Source organism: Ammospiza caudacuta, chromosome 12 (assembly GCF_027887145.1).
Source record: "Ammospiza caudacuta isolate bAmmCau1 chromosome 12, bAmmCau1.pri, whole genome shotgun sequence".
In the NCBI taxonomy this organism is placed as follows: domain Eukaryota; kingdom Metazoa; phylum Chordata; class Aves; order Passeriformes; family Passerellidae; genus Ammospiza; species Ammospiza caudacuta.
In genome coordinates, this window is record NC_080604.1 from 11370786 (window position 1) to 11389088 (window position 18303).

At 40.3% G+C, this 18303-nt stretch overlaps 1 protein-coding gene across 1 annotated transcript; it reads left to right on the forward strand.

Annotated features, from left to right (window-relative positions):
* Window positions 1-364: 364 nt before the first annotated feature.
* On the forward strand, window positions 365-16477 carry RUVBL1 (RuvB like AAA ATPase 1). Its single transcript, XM_058812895.1, has 11 exons — window positions 365-594; window positions 1371-1457; window positions 2080-2212; window positions 6040-6191; window positions 7453-7542; window positions 8367-8516; window positions 9812-9875; window positions 10516-10714; window positions 12420-12522; window positions 15506-15597; window positions 15893-16477. The coding sequence occupies exons 1-11, from the start codon at window positions 454-456 to the stop codon at window positions 16050-16052; spliced, it is 1371 nt and encodes a 456-aa protein (XP_058668878.1). The 5' UTR covers window positions 365-453; the 3' UTR covers window positions 16053-16477.
* The last annotated feature ends 1826 nt before the right edge of the window (window positions 16478-18303 follow it).

An 18303-nucleotide genomic window follows, 5' to 3' on the forward strand; every position in this document is an offset into this window, starting at 1 on the left:
GGGGCTCCACTCGCCTCTCCCCAAACCCCCCTCGCCGACTCAGGGAATCGCAGAACCGCTTCGGTTGGAAAAGAGCTCCAGCCCATGAGGGGTCACCACGTTCTGAACCAGACCCTGGCACCGAGTCCAGCGTTTCCCTGAGCGACTCCAGGCACAGCCACTCCACCGCCCCCCTCCTTCCCGGCCCTACTCCTCCGCAGCGCCCGCGCCCGCCCGGACCCACCGCTCGCGCCGCACGCGGAAACGGGCGGGCGGACCCTAAAACCCTGAGCCCCCGCGGCTGACGGACAGGCCCCGCGCCCAATGAGCGCCGAGAGCGCCGTGGCGGCGGCCAATGGCGGGGCGGGGGCGGGGCGCGCCGGCGCGCGCTGGGAGCCCCGGTAACGCGCGGGCCGCGTGCGAGGAGCGCGGGGCGGCCGGGCCGGAGCTGCCGCTGTCCCGCCGTGCCCCGCCATGAAGATCGAGGAGGTGAAGAGCACCTCGAAGACCCAGCGCATCGCCGCCCACAGCCATGTCAAGGGGCTGGGGCTGGATGAGAGCGGCGCCGCCAAACCGGCGGGGGCCGGGCTGGTGGGGCAGGAGAACGCGCGGGAGGTGAGCGCGGCGCCGGGCCGGTGAGGGTGACAAGTCCCCGGCACAGAGTGAGAGCCGTGCCCGGGATCCTCCGTGTGGCCGCTGCCGTGTGAGATGCGATGGCGGCGGTCGGGGCTGTGCTTGCTCTGCTCCTGCTCCGCGCAGGGACCGTGGCGGTCTCCCGGGTACCGGCGTAGAAATTGGGGCGTTAGAGGCAACGGAACCGAGCAAAAGTCAGCGGGTTTGGTGCACATGGGGACTGGAGCATCCGCTTCAGTGCGGGGGCCGGATAAAACCATCACAGATTGCTTTGGGTTGGAAGGGATCTTAAGGAAAACCATCGCAGAGTCCCAGATCGGTTTGGGTTGAAAGGGATTTTAAGGATGATCTCTCGTTCCAACCCTCTTGCCGAGGGCAGGACACCTCCACTGGAGCAGGTTGTTCAGAGCCCCGTCCAACCTGGCCGTGAAAGGAGATCTGTAGAGCATCTTCGGCTCAGGCAGCCAAGATTAATTTCTGGCTTTACTTTCAAACCTGTCTCTGTGTTTGGGATTGCAAGAGTGGAAAAGGAGTCGGGGCTCACAGATTGAGTTTCGTTTTCTGTGATTTTTAATGTCTGTGTCAGATAAAATGATTGTAGAAAGTACGTTTCCCTAATATTTTATTTCTTTTTGTGTGCATGAAATTGAAATCTTTACTTTTTGTTAAACCTGTTATTTCTAAACACTTTAAGTAGCATTGAAACAAAGGATACTATAGCAATACTTGTGTTAACAGTATAAATATTTAATTTACAGGCATGTGGGGTTATAGTGGAGCTAATCAAAAGCAAAAAAATGGCTGGCAGAGCAGTGCTGTTGGCAGGACCTCCTGGAACTGGCAAGGTATTACTCTTCTATTTTTTTACAAAATAAAGTATTTTCAAATGTATTTTAATTTGTCAAAACTGTTTTGGGATAGTGGTTACAAAATGTTTTCATATACTAGAATTTGTTTTCAGTCAACGTATTGATGTAGTTTTCTACTTGATATTTTTACTTTTATGGTGTCATTGACACTGGCAGTACCCAGTGATGTGTTCAGCATCTTTAAAGTGAAACCACCTCTTGTAGGTTACTAAACACATAGGTAACAAGGTCTCTGAAAAAGTTTTAGAAGTTACTTTTATATTAAAAGCCAGAATATTTTTTGCTTGGTTTTCTTTTTTCCCCCATGCTATTTATTTATTTTTTACATCTGGATCAACTCTCAAATTCAAATGCCCAGTTTTGTGTTTTCAGGGGTTTCTTTAAAGTCTTTGGCCAAGGTCACCAGTGTTGGAGGAGGGTTTGTTATATGTGAGAAATACATGTCAGACAGAATGGTCTTACCATTAAATTGGTAATTGATGTATAGAAGGTGATGTAATGAGGAAAGTTAACTTTGTGCAAAAGGAATAATTTCTTAATTCTCTCCAAAATGAATGTCTGTGGTTTGTTTTTTTTTTTTTTTTTTTCCCATTTAAAGACTGCTTTGGCTTTAGCTATTGCTCAGGAACTGGGAAGCAAAGTTCCTTTTTGTCCTATGGTTGGAAGTGAGGTCTATTCCACTGAGATCAAGAAAACAGAAGTTCTAATGGAAAACTTCCGACGTGCAATTGGTAAGTTTCAGGAAAAGAAGAATTAAGTGTTTGCATGATACTGACTTTGCTTTTTCCCAGTCATCTAAAAAGGAAAAACTTTTCAGTGGTCAAGACATTTTCAGATTTTTGTATGCTTATTTTCTTCAGTGCTGATCCTAATTTAGTGAATCTCTTTCACACTTAGTGGAGTCAGGTTTTCTGTTTACAAACTGTAAACAGAAAACAAAACAAAATTCAATTTTTGTATTTTGGTTTATACTTCACCAGATTCTCTCATCCTCCACATTCACCTCTCTGTTTTGCCTGTGATTTAATAAAGCCAAAAGAAAAAAATAATTTTTAGTTTCTTATGTTAGCAGAAATACTTGTAGACAGAAAAATGCTCTACTAAATAAACAGGCTTAATCAGGGGCTCCCAAACAGCAGCATTAGCCTGACTTACTGTTCCAGTGAGCACAGAGAAAGTTCCATGCCAACTGAATAAACACTGTAACTTAATGTCATCCTCAATTCTACAGTGCATTTACAAGTTTGATGTAAATTGGTTTAATTTGCAGCACAGCCTCAGTGACTATCTAAAATCTCGTACACAGCTGCTGCTGACAGCTGATAAATGCAGATAGAAGTGGCCCTTGTTTGTGTGAGGATTTGCTAAAGAGAGCCCAGTTGATTTTGGCCCTGAACATATTAACAGTAATTTTCCTGTTTCAGTACCATGTTTCCTCTTGGACTTCATCTGGCAGCAGCAGGGTGAAGCCTCTCAGCTCTTCAGTGAAACAAAAGTATTCTATTGACTTTTATAAGAAAGCAGCTTTCAGTAGGCTCTGGTCTTCTGGTTACCATGAAACTGGCAGGGCCTGGGGGAGGGAAGCCTCAGTAGTCTGCAAAATTTCCTTGATGTGATGAAGTTCCCTGTCAGAGGTTTGGAAACCTGAACCAGCAGGTGGAACTTATGCCATCCATGTTGTCAGTTCTAGAGATAGCAGAGATTTAACAGCCAGCTACATTGTTAGTTCCCTGCATTCCCTGAATGTCAGTAGAGAGACACTTCTAAACAAATATTAATGTTAATGAAAGATGGAGCTTCTTTTATTCCTTCCTGTTGAATTCCATGTCACATTTTTGTAACACAGCCTTTATTGAATATTTTTGTGTTTCAAAAAAGTTCTCCAAATTATTTTAAAGGACTAGTAACCACCATTTCTTATAATGAAACACTTTCCAGTTGAGATTTAATCTCAGGTTTTACCTTCCCTGCTAGTTAAAGAAATATTTTACAAGGGTATATTTAAAAAAAATATTCTGTGCAGTGTGGTTGGGTCTGGTTGCAAGGGAAGCTTTGGTTCACACGTCCATCAGTAATTGAAAGTATTAATTTAGGTTTTATTAAGCTTTGTTTGTATGTCTCCTTGGTAGCAGGTTCTGAGTGCATCATCATTGCTGATATGCATTTTGCTTTCAAGGGGTTTAGCCACCTGAATTGTTAAAAATTATCAGAGATGTTAACATCAAATTTTTTACTTAATAGTTGGGGTTTTTTTCCTTGGAAACTACAGTCTGACTGGTTTGGGTCACTTTACAAGAAAGTAGGACTTATTCTGAGTCTACAGAATTTTTATTGTTAAGTGTCTTTTAATAATGTAGTTTCATGGCCAAGTAGTGTTTGGGATGCAGTAGAGAGATTATAATATGTAAGAAACCTAAAAGGACAGAGTGGAAATGAGGAGATCAAATTGTTGTATGGGTTAAAAGTAATTTAAGTTGGGAGAGATAATTCAGTATAGAGCTCATTAGCAGCTGGTGAGGATGATGATAGCAGCTAATGTTAGGAGCTCAGCTGCAGTAAGAAATAACTGCTGCAGGAGCCACTTCTGTGGTGTAACTGTTCCTTGTGTTGCCAAGCTGTACCTGCCAATGGGTGGAGCAAACCCTGTTCATCTCCATGGAGTGCTCTTGAACCAAAGCATCAAACAGCCCACAGCTGCTGCCTTGGATTTGGGTCTGATTTGGAAGTAGATCTCTGAGAACACTGAGAATGAAGTTTGTAGTTGACACATAGGTATTCATTTGAAATCAAAGGATAATCAGCAGCAAGTTCAAAGCATCAATTACCTTTGTTCAGATCACATTCATCTGTGAATATTTTCTACAGACACCTCTCTAAGAGCCCATTAGTCTGGATTAGAGGAATGCTTCTGAAGCAAATCCCTGGGTTTGCCCTCGCTGACTTGGCTTTGACTTGTGTTGTGGAGCAGAATGAGCACTTGAACTGGATTCTTTCCAGATGAAATGGAACTGGAAGATTCATTGCATGCTTCAGCAGCATACAAGTCATACCCCAAACACAAACAGGCTGCCACATTTTCAGAGCAGGGTAGAGCTTGTGCTGGACATCTAAAGCAAAACAAAGAGGACAAGCAACCTGGTCCACTTGGTGGCTATAGCAGTTTCAGTGTGCAGATTCCCATATTGTTTCATACTCATTGCTCATGAGCCAGTGTGATGCAGCCTTGTCTAGGTCAGTTTTTTTTTAATTCAGAGGTTCATTAATTTCTGTCTGATGCTTTGGCACACCTGAAGAACATTTTTAAAACTACTGAAATTAACTTTGTACACAAATTTTTATGTCATCGTAAGTAAGAGAAAGCAAACATTTCCTACCAAGAACTTGTCACAGTTAGGCTGTTTCTGACATTTCAGATCCTTGTCTGAATTTGGCCCCAGTAGAGGGAGACAGACTCGTGTTTGTCAGTTCTTTATAGCCTCTATCAGCAGCTCAAAATTACTGGTGAAGTGTCTGATCTATTTCAAAGCAAAATGAAAAGTTACGGAACAAGCAAAGGTTTATAAAGTCACAATACCCTCAGACTGGGCAGGATGACTTCCCTATATCTTGTTACAGTCCATTCATTATTTTTGGTGTGGCATGTGTGTCTCATAAAATACTTCATGGAGTTTCTTCAGATGTGGATTCTTTGAACTTCTGTGTAGTAAGAGCATACATAATTGTAGTGGTGGTGGTGATGATAGTGGGTTTGCTTTGAAACAGTCTGCCTGCAAATGTCTTCAGCTCTATATTATTTATCAATTTAAAATAACCTAGTTAATTACAGTAATTGACTGGAACAGAAGATAGCCAGATATTCTGATGATTGCTTGGCTGTCTGAAAAATGACAAAGTGAGGATGTAATTTTCAGCTATTTTGAAATAGTTTTAAATTTCTGTTGTAGCAGTTTCTGCTAAATTTTATCTAACTCACCTTTTGCTATTAACTGGAAAATATTTAGAATTATACATAAACCCTTTAGTAATTTTATTATGTTCTAGCACAATACCTGTTAATCAATTTATGTTGTGTTTTTAACTCAGTTGCTAAAATATAAAGTTTACTTTTTTTCTTCTATATTTTTGGTGACTTTGCAGGGCTTTTTTGATGGTCCAGAAATTGTATAAATGTCATATTAATGTCACTAGTTTCAGAAGATGGTCTGTATTTCTGGCTTCAGCATAGGGAGCAAATCAAGCAATTCCCTGTTTGTGGGAGGGAAAAAAGAGGATCCTAGCATTTACTTCAAGAACTAATAATAAGAAATAGAAGGAAGTAATTTCTAAAAGTTTAATAAACTTCTTAGCAGGTCAGAACTTGGGCTGAGCTTCATTCTTGTGCACAGGATGGATATTCTCGCTTAATATTGAAGAAGAGAGCAATAATTCATCTTTCTGCCTTTAAAAGTAAAGCATTACCATGAAATGTAATGCACCCTAACAATAAATTACATTTTGTAAATGTAAAGCAGCAGACTCACAAGTGTATACTGAAACAATGTTAAACAATTTCTTACAGGGTTGAGGATTAAAGAGACCAAGGAAGTTTATGAAGGAGAAGTCACAGAACTGACTCCCTGTGAGACTGAGAATCCCATGGGGGGATATGGCAAAACCATCAGCCATGTAATTATAGGACTCAAAACTGCAAAGGGAACCAAACAGTTGAAGGTAAGTCTGGTAGAGTCTCAGAGATTTCCTTAAGTATTTTGGGTCTGCAGCTTCTATTCTTAGCACTTCTTATTTCCATTTCAAGCTCTTGATCCACTCTGTCAGGTGGAGCTGCCAGGAGGCTGCCTTCTTTGGCTAGACAACTTTATCCTGACTGTTTATCTGCTTTATGTAGGATATTTAGATATTGGTCTTGTGTCCTACTAATAGAAATAGGAGATAAACCCATCATCACTTGGTGAGCAGCTGCTGTTTCTGTTTGGCAACACTCACCTGTATGTCTTCAAGGAGTTAAAAGTGAGTTTTGATAGAAAGAGATCCAGATGCAATTTTGTAAATGACAAATACCACAAAAAATGGGCTGAGTTGACAATCTGAGCTTCATTCTGTCTCAGTCTGTGATACACTCTGACCCTGGCTATAAATTAATGTTCATGGTAATAAACATACGAGAAAGGCCTTGTTTGGTTTTGTTTTTGTGATTGTCAGGAACCAAATTTTTGAGGATAGCTTGGGAAATATTGCCTGTTTAAATATAAATTATTCTTTCTGTCACATCTTTTCTTTCTACATGGGGTGTCATGCTCTAGTGAATATTTGATAGAGAACTGGAAATTGAGCTGGTGTGTTGCCAACTCAGGCCCACTTTCCTTTTGTTTTCTTGTCTCCATTCAATTTCCCTGTCAGACTTGGAGAGAACTAAAAGCTGTCTCTGTTGTTAAGTATCATCTTTCATTTGTTCACTCTGAAAACAAGGAAATGAAGAGCAAAAGTGAATAAACATGTACCAGGAGAAACAAAGGCATCTAATATATTCCACACCCACTCTCCCTCACAGAGCTCCACAGAGGATAAGGACTCAAGAAATGAAGGAATATTGATTCATATATTCAATGCTATAGGCAGATTTTTTATAAAAGTTTTCCTGGAAAGCTAGAGAATTACTGTTTATTGAGTATAAATACATTGTCACATTACTCAGAGGTATGTTTTGTAGCTGGTACCATTATGTTTCTGGCACTGTCACTTCCTTTTGGATAGCAGATTTTTTTGTAAGACAGCAAGTTCTGTGCATCTTCCAGATTTATTCGCTATCCCTACTCCAAACGTTACAGCTTTATAAAATCCTAGAGGTATTGTCAGGGTGAGTTGCAGTTTAATTTCAGCTGATGGGAGTGAGCTTCAAACAGAATTTCTTTACCTTGATTACCATAACAATATGGAGCTGTTTTGATCAGCTGTGCTGTTTGCTTGTCTCCAGCTGGACCCGAGCATTTTTGAGAGCTTGCAGAAGGAGCGAGTGGAAACCGGTGACGTTATTTATATTGAAGCAAACAGTGGAGCTGTCAAGGTAAAAGAAAAGTTCTGTACTTTTATGCAAGTGTATGTTTTTTGCAGACCTTTCTCTGCCTTTGTCAGAAGGTTCTCTGATTTATTAACCTTAACTGACATGGTATGGTTACATGGAAATTTTAAAAAGAGCCCAGTGCTTTCCTTATCGGGAGAGAAAAGTCTCTTTTGCACCCAAAGGATGTGGAGATCTGGTTCACAATTAAGGTCATCTGGCAAGGAAGCTATCACTGATGCTGTCTGGATGGGTTTTCTTTTCTGTAAGATCAAGGCATCTCTAAGGGAAGAGGGGAAGAGCCAAACAACTTTAGTCATTTTCAAGCTGACATGTGCAGTGTATTTAATCTTTCTTTTATCGCTCTGATATTTTCTCCACAAGATATATACATGTAGAAGGGAATACTGCATTAGTTAGCATTCTTTTCATATCTGATTTAGAAAGTGTATAGTGATACTTGCTGTTTAATGGATGAGCATAATATTTTCTATCATAATAAATCACCCACCTACAAAGGAGGTTCTCCCAATCTCTGGTTAATCTGCTGGATTTGTCCTTTAGCAAGAATTGTGTACAGTAAAAGAAGGGGAGAGAGGAGTAGAATATTGTTGCCACTGAAAATATCAGGTGTTTCTCAACAGAGTTTTTGAGCTTTGATCAGCAGATAGGGTATGCCTGTTGCTAAGTAGGGACTGGGATGTCTGAACTGTCAGCTGAAGCTTGTCAGAACTGGAATTGTGAACTAACCATGTTATCAAATTCGTGTCACTCAAGGTTTTGGTACTGAAATTAATTCTATACCTGGGTTTCTCCTTTTTGTTCCTCAGAGGCAAGGCAGGTGTGATATCTATGCTACAGAATTTGACCTTGAAGCTGAAGAGTATGTTCCTTTGCCAAAAGGTGACGTGCACAAGAAAAAGGAAATTATTCAGGATGTCACCCTGCATGACTTGGATGTGGCCAATGCTCGACCTCAGGTATCTGACTTCACAGATTAAGTCTTTACAGAAAAATTATTTGGGATAGATGTGATGTTACCAGAATAATTGAGATGTAGGAAGTTGAGCTAACTCACCCTCAAAGATTCCACTGTAGGAAAGGCAGTAGGTGTTACACCTGGAAGCCAGTCTAGCCCAGGGCTCTGCCATGGAGGTTAAGGAGGTTAAAGCAGTTGTTTCCTTAGAATTCATGCACCTGGTCATGGAATACTGTCAGGATAACACTCCTGGCACTACAGAGAATGGTCTGGGAGTTGTAGGACAGGTTCCACACAGGTATTTGGAATCCACCACCTTCACAGTTAATGCAAAATCTAGACCCTGCTCTCTTTCCTTCCACTGCTGTGCCTCATCACTTGCAGAAAAAGAGCATTGTGGGCTGTTGCCTCTGACCAGAAAAAGGGATTATTGCTTTCTCTCTAGAGGGAAAGCTGCCTAGGTTTGAGGTAGGTAAGGTGTGAGGTAGCAACAGCCAGACCTGCATAATTTCATTTTAATGGAGGTTCTGAATGCAGATTAATATATTCTGCTCTGTGTTTATGGTTTTATAATTATGAAGTGGAAACTGCAAGGACTGTGATAAAAGGTGTCTTAAGTATTTTTCACTGCTGTGGATTCTGTTGATATTCTTACTTGTTTCAGAAATGTTTCATAGTCACTTGTTAAACTTCTTTGTGAATTTCAGTAGGGCTCTGCATGTATTGCAGCAAAAGAAACCCCAGAAAATAGAAGAATTACTCCTTGCTGTGTCTTCACATAAATCCACTCTTGAGGGAATTCTATCTCTGTCAAAACCAGAAGTCACTAACAAGTTTAAATGCTGGAATCCCTACAGTAAAACAATACAACTCATTAACTTATTCAATTTCAAAATAATTTACAAAAAGAATTATTTGATAAAAATAATGGTATTAAAAAGTTATAAAATTTAGAATTATTCTTCCTGTGTTGACAGGCTGAGCACCTACTGTGCATGCAGGCAGTCCACATCTTTGTGTGCCCTGACAAGTTCATTCCTTAAGAGTTCCTCTGTGACAGTTTTTTCAAGAGAGGATATCTCATTTTGATTTTTTATGCTCTCCAAATGAGCAAGGATGGGGGGGTAGCTAGGTGATTGTTTAGAATACTCCTGTGGTGAGGTGACCTAAACTTTGACAGATTATCAAAGACTGCTCTTAGAAACAACTTCTTTGACTAATTCCTGATCTAAAAACTTCCCAAAATGTGTGCTTACTACATGACCTCAAAGCTGATCTGTCACTTTCTTTTCCTAGGGAGGACAAGACATCCTTTCTATGATGGGACAGTTGATGAAACCTAAGAAAACTGAAATTACTGGTATGAAATTTGTATGGCATTTTGAGATTGTGTAATCTATGTGTTTTCCAGTTAGAAAATGATTTTAAATAGTGTTACTATATTTAAATGAGTAACTACATACTATCTATTCACAACTACTCAGATTTCCAAAAGCATGATACAGTTGCTAGAATTACAATGGCTGGACTCAGTACAGGTTACTGGTTCGTGCATGTAGTGGTAAAATGTATCCAGTGCCCTGCACCCATCTTCTGGTGAGAGGTCAGAATGCCAGCGCCCATCCTACAACATCCCTGCCACAGTGTGAGGTTCAGGCTTTCAACAAAGAGCCAAACTGAATACAGCAGTAAGTCACAAATTCTAGAAAGTGATGTAGCAATCATACTGAATTTTGGTGGGGTAGAAGAATGGCACCTCTGTAACAGCTGTCTAAGGACATGAATTTTTCAAATGTGAGTATTTCAGTTAGAAATACTTTGTTGCACAGATGTCTCCCCAGCACTATGAAATGTCACAAAGTTTTAGAGTCACAGGTATTTTCCTTGTGGCAGTAAGATACCAAACCATGGAAAAGTTCAAGAATTTTCTTTACTTCAAGCCTTACCCTCTGACCCATAGTTCACTGGCAGAACAACCAACAGTTTCTTTTTGTTCTCAGACAAACTTCGAGGAGAGATAAATAAGGTGGTGAACAAATACATTGATCAAGGCATTGCAGAGCTGGTGCCAGGTGTGCTCTTTGTGGATGAGGTTCACATGCTGGACATTGAGTGTTTCACATACCTGCACCGAGCCCTGGAATCTTCCATTTCCCCCATTGTCATCTTTGCTTCCAACCGAGGAAACTGCATTATCAGGTAGGATGGCTAAACTGGAATTTGCCACTTTGCATTGTTACAAAAATCTTGGAATTAGCTGTGTCAGTAGAGTTACAATCTTAGAAGGCTTTTGTCTCTCAAATTGGCACCTGTGATAATCCTCTGCATGAGTTGCAAGCTGCATTCATGCTCAAGAGCTTCATGATGGGACAAGCATTTAACACCAGGCTGACTGGAATTCCTCCTTTCCCCTAACCCGTCTCTCCTCTGACAGTCTCTGAATTGTTTCACTTCTGGGTGATCTGTGACAGTTACCATTGTCATTGTATACCTCCATACATCTGTTACCTGCACATTGGGGACATCAAAAGCACCAGAGCTACAAACCTCTAAAAACCATTGTTTCCTGCTTCTGGATTATTTTGCTGCTTGCAATCCTAATTCCGTCAGACTTCAGCTTCTAGTTCATACTGGTAAAGTGTGTCACAGTTCAGCCTTTCCCTTTTCCTGCTCTGTTGGTCTGACATTTTGTGATTCTTCAGTCTTGCCAACCAACTTGTTTTTAATTTCCACTTCACTTTGATATTTTGCACCCACAAAATGCATTCTTTGCATGTTCAGTAAAAGTTCCCTCCTCTGATTTCAGGCTTCTGTAAGTTCTACTACCAGTTTGTGGTCTAGGTCTAATTACGTCTAAACAAGCTGTCATTAGCAATGATTGCTACTCTTTGGATTGATTTAATTCAGCTGTATAACCAGCTTTTCCTTTCCCTCATAGAGGCTCATCTGGTATTAATATTTCTCTGTTTGCATTGGGTAGAAGTGAGAATGATAAGCCCTTCAAAAATGTTTAGGATGGACATTACTTCAGTCTGTTTGCAAAGATGTAAAAAAGCTGTCTTGTAAAAGTAAAGGAAGTAGAGATCCGTCGGCATGGATTCACTGCAGATCTTGTTATGAAAAAGCTGTGATTTAAGAAAGGAAATTTTCCATATATTAGTGACAGCTAATATTGGAGAACATGGCCAGAGCTGCAGCTACCTAAATACTAGCACTGAACTTAAAAGTATAATTCTCCACCTGCACTTCACTGTTCTTACTGCAATCTGTGTAATTCTCCTAAATTAAATCTGGGTATCTTTTGACTTCACAGTAAATTACAGTGGTCCTGGGAAACCAAGAGTGCATGTGTCTGCAGGCTGTGCTGTTGGGAGTTGTATGTCAAACAAATAAAGTGGTTGGGGATCTAGATCCTGCCCTGTCCTTCATACAGAGACCTAAACTTCTCAGTTTGCTGGATTGCAGGCATGGAATGTAAACCACCAAAGTATTCACTGGAGGGACTGGAGAGAATGCCTTGCTCAGCCACAGGGCATGTTCTCCAAATGAATGATAATATATATAATTTCTGCTGATACTGCTAAACAACTTAGTAAGAATGATTTGTTCCTTGCTGGAGGATGCCTTGGAACATTAGATAAGGCTGTATTGTGAGAATACAAGAAAGCACCTCTCACTATATTTGAGGCACGTTTAAGAGCTCCAGCAATAGTGTTTGTTTCCCTGGGGCTGTCTGGAATAAACCTTAGACCAGAATGTTTCCTGTCTCTGACCCAGGGGTGTGTGTCTCTGTGGACACACAACAATTGTAAACTAATATAGTCACTCTTTACTGATTTTAACCAAATCAATGTACTGAACTCCCAGTAATGTCTGATTTCTTTCTGTTTGGTTTCTCCTCTAGAGGCACAGAGGATATTGTGTCTCCTCATGGAATACCATTGGACCTGCTGGATCGAGTCATGATTATCAGAACCATGCTCTATACACCCCAGGAAATGAAGCAGGTATGCACAGCATTTTAAAGAGCTTGTTACAAGTCCCCAGAGCTTCTGTCTGTTCTGTTAGTGTAGAGATGTTTGGCTCTGTGGTCACCAGGGCTTGTGCCAGAAAGCTCCCTGCTTGCTAAAAGCCTGCTTCTCTAGGAGTCAATACAGAGAGCTGGTTAAAGCTGTGCACACAACCTCTCTGACTCCAGCCACTGAGGAGTTGCTGAGCACATGTGGAGCTGAAAGTGGCACCTCACTTGCAGGAAGGGATGAATTGTTAGCTGAAGCTACCTCTTGCACAGATGTACTTGCCATAGTTTGCAGATTTCAGCAGGTGATGCTTTTTCAGTTGGTGTAAGATGAAGTGTCACATCATGGGATCTTTAGTCCCAGACCTCAGGCTTTTCCCTCACATGAGAGGGATTGAGGAATACACCCTCATGTGCTGCATTTTTGCCTTTATGCCCTTATGTACCTTTAACCTACTGGGGCTGTCTCCTGAAATAGGGAGAATTTAATGCCCCTAGTTAAGTTTGGAAATATAAACGCAGAAAGTGTTGCAGAGATATCCTTCCAAATGCCTGGAAGTTTTCCTGTGGGGCCATCACAATGCATTGTATATTGATTATAATGCTTGGTGCCATTAGGATGCATTGTGTCAAAGATCCCCCCCCCCTCATTAGCCTCTCAGTGCTGGGAAGTGACACAATGCAGAAGACATTAGGGTTTACCATGTCAATTCTTTGTATTATTTAAGAGATAGTGTCACTGGAGGAGAGTGTTATGCCAGATAATGGTCTCCTGCTGCTGGAGAAGTGCCAAGGTGATGTGGATGCATTTATGGAACAGAGGCAAAGCTTCATTTCACTTGGTTTGAGGAGCTTTTCATTGATGATGTCCTGAGCTGTTCTCAGGATGATTTTTTTTTGTACCTAGAGGACATTTTGAAGCATTGTGGTGTAAATTGCAGTAGAAGCAGCCCAGTGATTTAACAATACAATTAGGTTTAGTCTACAAAACAAATTTTCATGTGTGACTTTTACTCAACCTGGGGATATTAGAGACTGTCTGGATTTCCCTGTAGTGTAAGTGAATTCTGTGTAGTTAGTGCTGGATTACCATGCAGGTAAGACACTTTCTGAATGCTGCTGTTCAGAAGGGCTGGGTAAATGCTGGGATTTCCACCTCCCCAGAGCTGAAGGAAAGGAAGTGTTCAGAGTAACATTTCCTAAAGGTAGAGTTCAGACATTTGGCCCCATAAATCATGTTCCCATAGTCAGATAACCTCATCTTCCCTTAAATTAAGGCTTTTGAATGGCAACTTCTCATGGGAGAAGAGGAGGAGCTATTACACTTAACTTTGGCTTCTAAGTACAGTTGGGATGGGGGTAAAAACAAGGCATAAGTAAGTTAGTTCTCTATTTTTGCTCTCATTATTTGTCTTTCATGTTAGGAGGAAGTTTCTGCTGCTGATGTTTCTGTGTGAGACTCTTTGCCTTCACCATTGAGTCCTTTATCAGCACAGAATCTGGTCATGTATCTACTGAAAGTTTGTTCATAACCAGTTCAAAATGTTTTTTGAGCATGTTGATAAAGTAGAAATCCCATTGTGAAGTGCTGCTCTGAGACAAGACACACAGTAACCTTAGTGCAGCTAGAATAGGGAAAAAATGCACTTTTATGCTTATTCTAGTCAGGTGATGTAATCAAACTTTTTTGCATATGTGCCTTGGATATTAAAGGTTATAATTGAGATGTTTTGTTCCTAATGTATTTCACCTGATAAACACTTGTTTTCCTATTCCATAGTAAATGGATATGTAAGCAAGTGGTGGATTAATGGCTTGGGCCCTAGTCTTTAGGCAGTGTTCTACCAGGTTACAGATAAAAAGTTATTCTAAAAAACATTGTTGAAGATGCGACATTCAAAACCTTGTTTGTAGCAGAGGAAGAACAAAGTAGCAGTGTTTGAATGAAGGGAAGGGGAAGTCTGAGTGATCTACAGGTAAAAAAAAATCTTCAGCCTGAAATTGCAATTGGCAGCAGCATTGCCAATATTCAGTGCACATATCTTAGCACCAACTTTCTGCCATTTCAGGCCCCTCTCTTCCTCTGCTCCCTGAGTGCATTTTTATGGCTTTAATTTAAACGAGTGCTTCTTGATATCTTGTTTACAAAGCTGCCAAAGTGAAAAATACCTGTATTATATGAGGCTTGCAGTTCCAGAGTTATCTCTGCACTACAACACAACATCATTATCCAGTCTGCCCCTTATCACTCAGCTGGTAATACAGACTACCGAGAGACTTGTGCCACTTTTGTTACAGCTTTATATGCTCAGGCTTATTGGTGATATCTTCCTCTCCAACTTTGTAAAGATCTTCAGACTGGTACAAGCCTGAGACTGTTCTTGAAAGATTAGATTTTTCTTAGTGATTTTTTTTTTCTTCTTGAAGGAATAGGTGAATCATAGAAAGTAACTTTTTGATTTATTTTACTATCTTCTTGTCAATTGAATAAAAAGTGTGTTGTGAGCTGCTAAGGAAAGGGTGTAGTTTTCTGTAGGGCTTTTAGGAGGGCTCTGCTGTGCAGCACCAGTGATACACTGCAGAATTCAGTAACTGCCGTGGCTATCCAGAAGCCTCCAGCTGCCACTAACTTCTAGCATACATTTTCCATTTTCTTATATAAGTGCTCATATTCTGCTCCTTATTTGTAGATAGGGTTTGCCAAGTGTGCAGAGTTACTGTGAAGGATTAGCAGTCCAGATGTGTTACTTTACCTTCCTTGTGTGATAATATTTTTTACCATTATATTTGCCTCTTCAAAGACTTAGAATTCTACAAATTCTGGTTTAGTGATAATTTACACCAGGGTAACTCTCCACACCGTCTTGTTTTGTAGCATGTCTCATCTCTAAGCTGACAGTTTACAGATACTAAGTTAAGTAATTTAGCATGTTAATTGCTTGGGCACATACCTCACTTACTCTTCCCAACAGATCACCAAACTTCGTGCTCAGACAGAAGGGATTAACATCAGTGAAGAAGCTCTAAACCACTTAGGGGAAATTGGTACCAAGACAACCCTAAGGTAAGTTGGGCACAGTTTTCTGTTCAGCATGACTGGGTCTAAAGCCACTGTAGGATAACTCACTGTTGGAAGCAGACAAACCTTCCTTTACAATGACATGGTCTGTTAGCAATCATTAAAAAGAGAGTGGTAATGCTCCTCTTTTCTTCTTTAATGAATGAACGTGCTGGAGTGCTTGCTGGCTTTCTCATACTGCTGCTAGAGCTGTGTTTCCTAGCAAATGTCCCAGCTCTCTGTCATCATTCCCTGGGATGCACTGAATTGTAATTACTCATCTGCCTCTGTTTGATCACAGGTATGCTGTGCAGTTGCTGACCCCAGCTAACCTGCTTGCCAAGATTAATGGGAAAGACAGCATTGAGAAAGAGCATATTGAAGAAATAAATGAACTTTTCTATGATGCTAAATCCTCAGCAAAAATCTTGGCTGATCAACAGGAGAAGTACATGAAATGAAGAGCTTATCATGTTCCATGCTTTGAAGTAGCTTTAACCCTTAGCCAAGGCTGGCTTAGTTATTGAATGAGAAATGTTAATGGTTTGTCTCTTTTGGGACTGAAGAATATTTAGATGTTGGACTGCTTTATCAGGCCAGAATTAACTATTGAGTGTTCCTGTTTCATTATCAATAAGATGCTCCATGGTTTGTGTGTAACATCTTAGTCTCCCTTTTATCAGTATATGTGACATTAGTAGCTCTTGGCCCATCAGTTTTGTCTTTAGATTTCGTTACGAAGAGCTCCAACTGAAGTTGATGCTTAAGAACAGTCTATTTTCTTTATGAATCCTGTTTTAAAATAGTTTCCTTTTACAGATGATAACTTTTTGGTTTTGAATCAAAGTTTGTCTGAAGTGCTTTATAATAAAACATGTCAAGAATATTGGAAGTGTGTGTGTGTTCACTCTGGATGTTGACCTAAGAAACAGTCCAAATAAACTGAAATTTAAAAAGCCAAATATGAGTGAAATGGATCTTCAACACAAAAATAGATTGCAGCAAAGGGAAAGATAGATTGGGCCCTTTTGATTACTGCTTTGTAGGGTTTGGGTTTTATTTTCTGAAGACTTCCTTAGAGAATGCAGAAATACATAATCATTATCTTTGCCCTATTTAAAGCCTTTTCCCCAGAGAAACTTAAATTTTTCTTGGGTTTTCCTAAAGCAGATTTTAAAAAATTCATTTCCATCATGATTAGCTATTTTTTGCATTATCCCCACTTTCTTGATCACTCAGAACCAGAAAAAGTTTTCAAACTAAAACTGAAATCCCTCTCTGCACAGTCTGGATGAACTTCAGCTTAGTCTCACGTTCTCAGTTGTGTGAAGCATGGATACCTGATTGCTTCACAGCACTTTGAGGTGATCTATGTACACTACTTAAATAAGCATTTCTTGGGGTAGTGTGGGAAAAATAGTAATTTACCACAGGAGGCAAGGTCTAAGTGTCCTTTTTAGCATGTGCAAAGTGGACATTGAAGAGGATGACTTCAGTTAACTCATCAAAAATTTAAATCTGTGTTCCTGAATGAGACACTGCCTCACAAATACCAAACATACTCAGCCTTCCGTAAGTCCTTCACAGGAAGTCTGTGGTTCCTCATGTGGGGAGAGTCTCAGTAATGGGAAATTAATCACACTTTGGGGTGGATTTTTTGTTTTGTCCTTACAGGCGAATCTACCTCTGTTATTCGTTTTGCTTTCCTAAGAGGTTTTATCTGAGACTTTGTGGTAGTTAAAGAAGCTAAAATTATCACAAAGCCATAGCATGCACACTTGTATAAAATAATGTACATGGGTTAATTGATACATACCAAATGTAACAAAGCTCCCTTGTTAAATCAGGGAATTCTGCCTCCTAAAACACGCAGGAGCTCAGTCATCATCTCCTTGGGGAAGGAGATCAACTGCTAAAAATCTCTGTCCTCACCCCTTTATGCTCTAGAGGCTTGTCTCTTCCTTGTGCTGAAGTGCTGTTAGTGGAAATTGCTAATGATTTTTCAGCTCCAGTAACTGTGGACTGGACTGCAGTCTGCTGGGGAGAAAAAAATAGAGCTGGAAGGAAGCTGGGTGGTTTGGATTAAAAAATGTTTTGATCATATTCTACCATCTCAGTCATGTAAAAACCTGTCCCATTCTTCAAAGTAAAATTCAGTACTCTTGTCAGCCAGCCCTGATTAGCTTTTGTACTTTAAATAATCTACCTACTCCTTTCTCTACATCTGCAAATAAACAATAATGACAGATACATTTAATTAATTATTTTTGGTTTATCTGTGAATATTTTTGGCCAAGGAGCATTCCTCCTTTCAAACCTAAAAATCTGCTCTCTTACTAACTCCAAATGAATAAAGATTGCAATTACACCAGCAGAATAATTTTCACAGTGCTTCTAAAATCTCTTTTTACTGTGGCTGGATGGCACATTCTGTTTTAGTGCTCTGGCAGCACAGAGACAGACACGGTGAATTAAGCTGCTGCATGATCAAAATTGAACCTTCTTTTTTTCTGTTGCAGTTTGAAAGTCCTTCTTGGCAATGATGAATGTAGTTATTTAAGAATATAAGCACCATTTTTCTTTGAGTTTTCTGAAATATCTAACTGATCAATTGAGAAAGAAGTTTGAAAAAGCCCTAAATAATTCTGAATGCCAGAGCAGTTCAAAGGCCCAATCAATGTTTGATGGCATTGGCTTTTTAGTGATGAATTT

What these genes read in the sequence shown, in the direction of transcription:
- RUVBL1 (XM_058812895.1), top strand. Translation starts at nt 454, where the DNA reads ATGAAGATCGAGGAGGTGAAGAGCACCTCGAAGACCCAGCGCATCGCC. An exon ending in CAAACAGTGGAGCTGTCAAG is followed by an intron (nt 7,543 to 8,366) that starts GTAAAAGAAAAG and finishes TTTGTTCCTCAG; the next exon opens with AGGCAAGGCAGGTGTGATAT. An exon ending in TGGCCAATGCTCGACCTCAG is followed by an intron (nt 8,517 to 9,811) that starts GTATCTGACTTC and finishes TTCTTTTCCTAG; the next exon opens with GGAGGACAAGACATCCTTTC.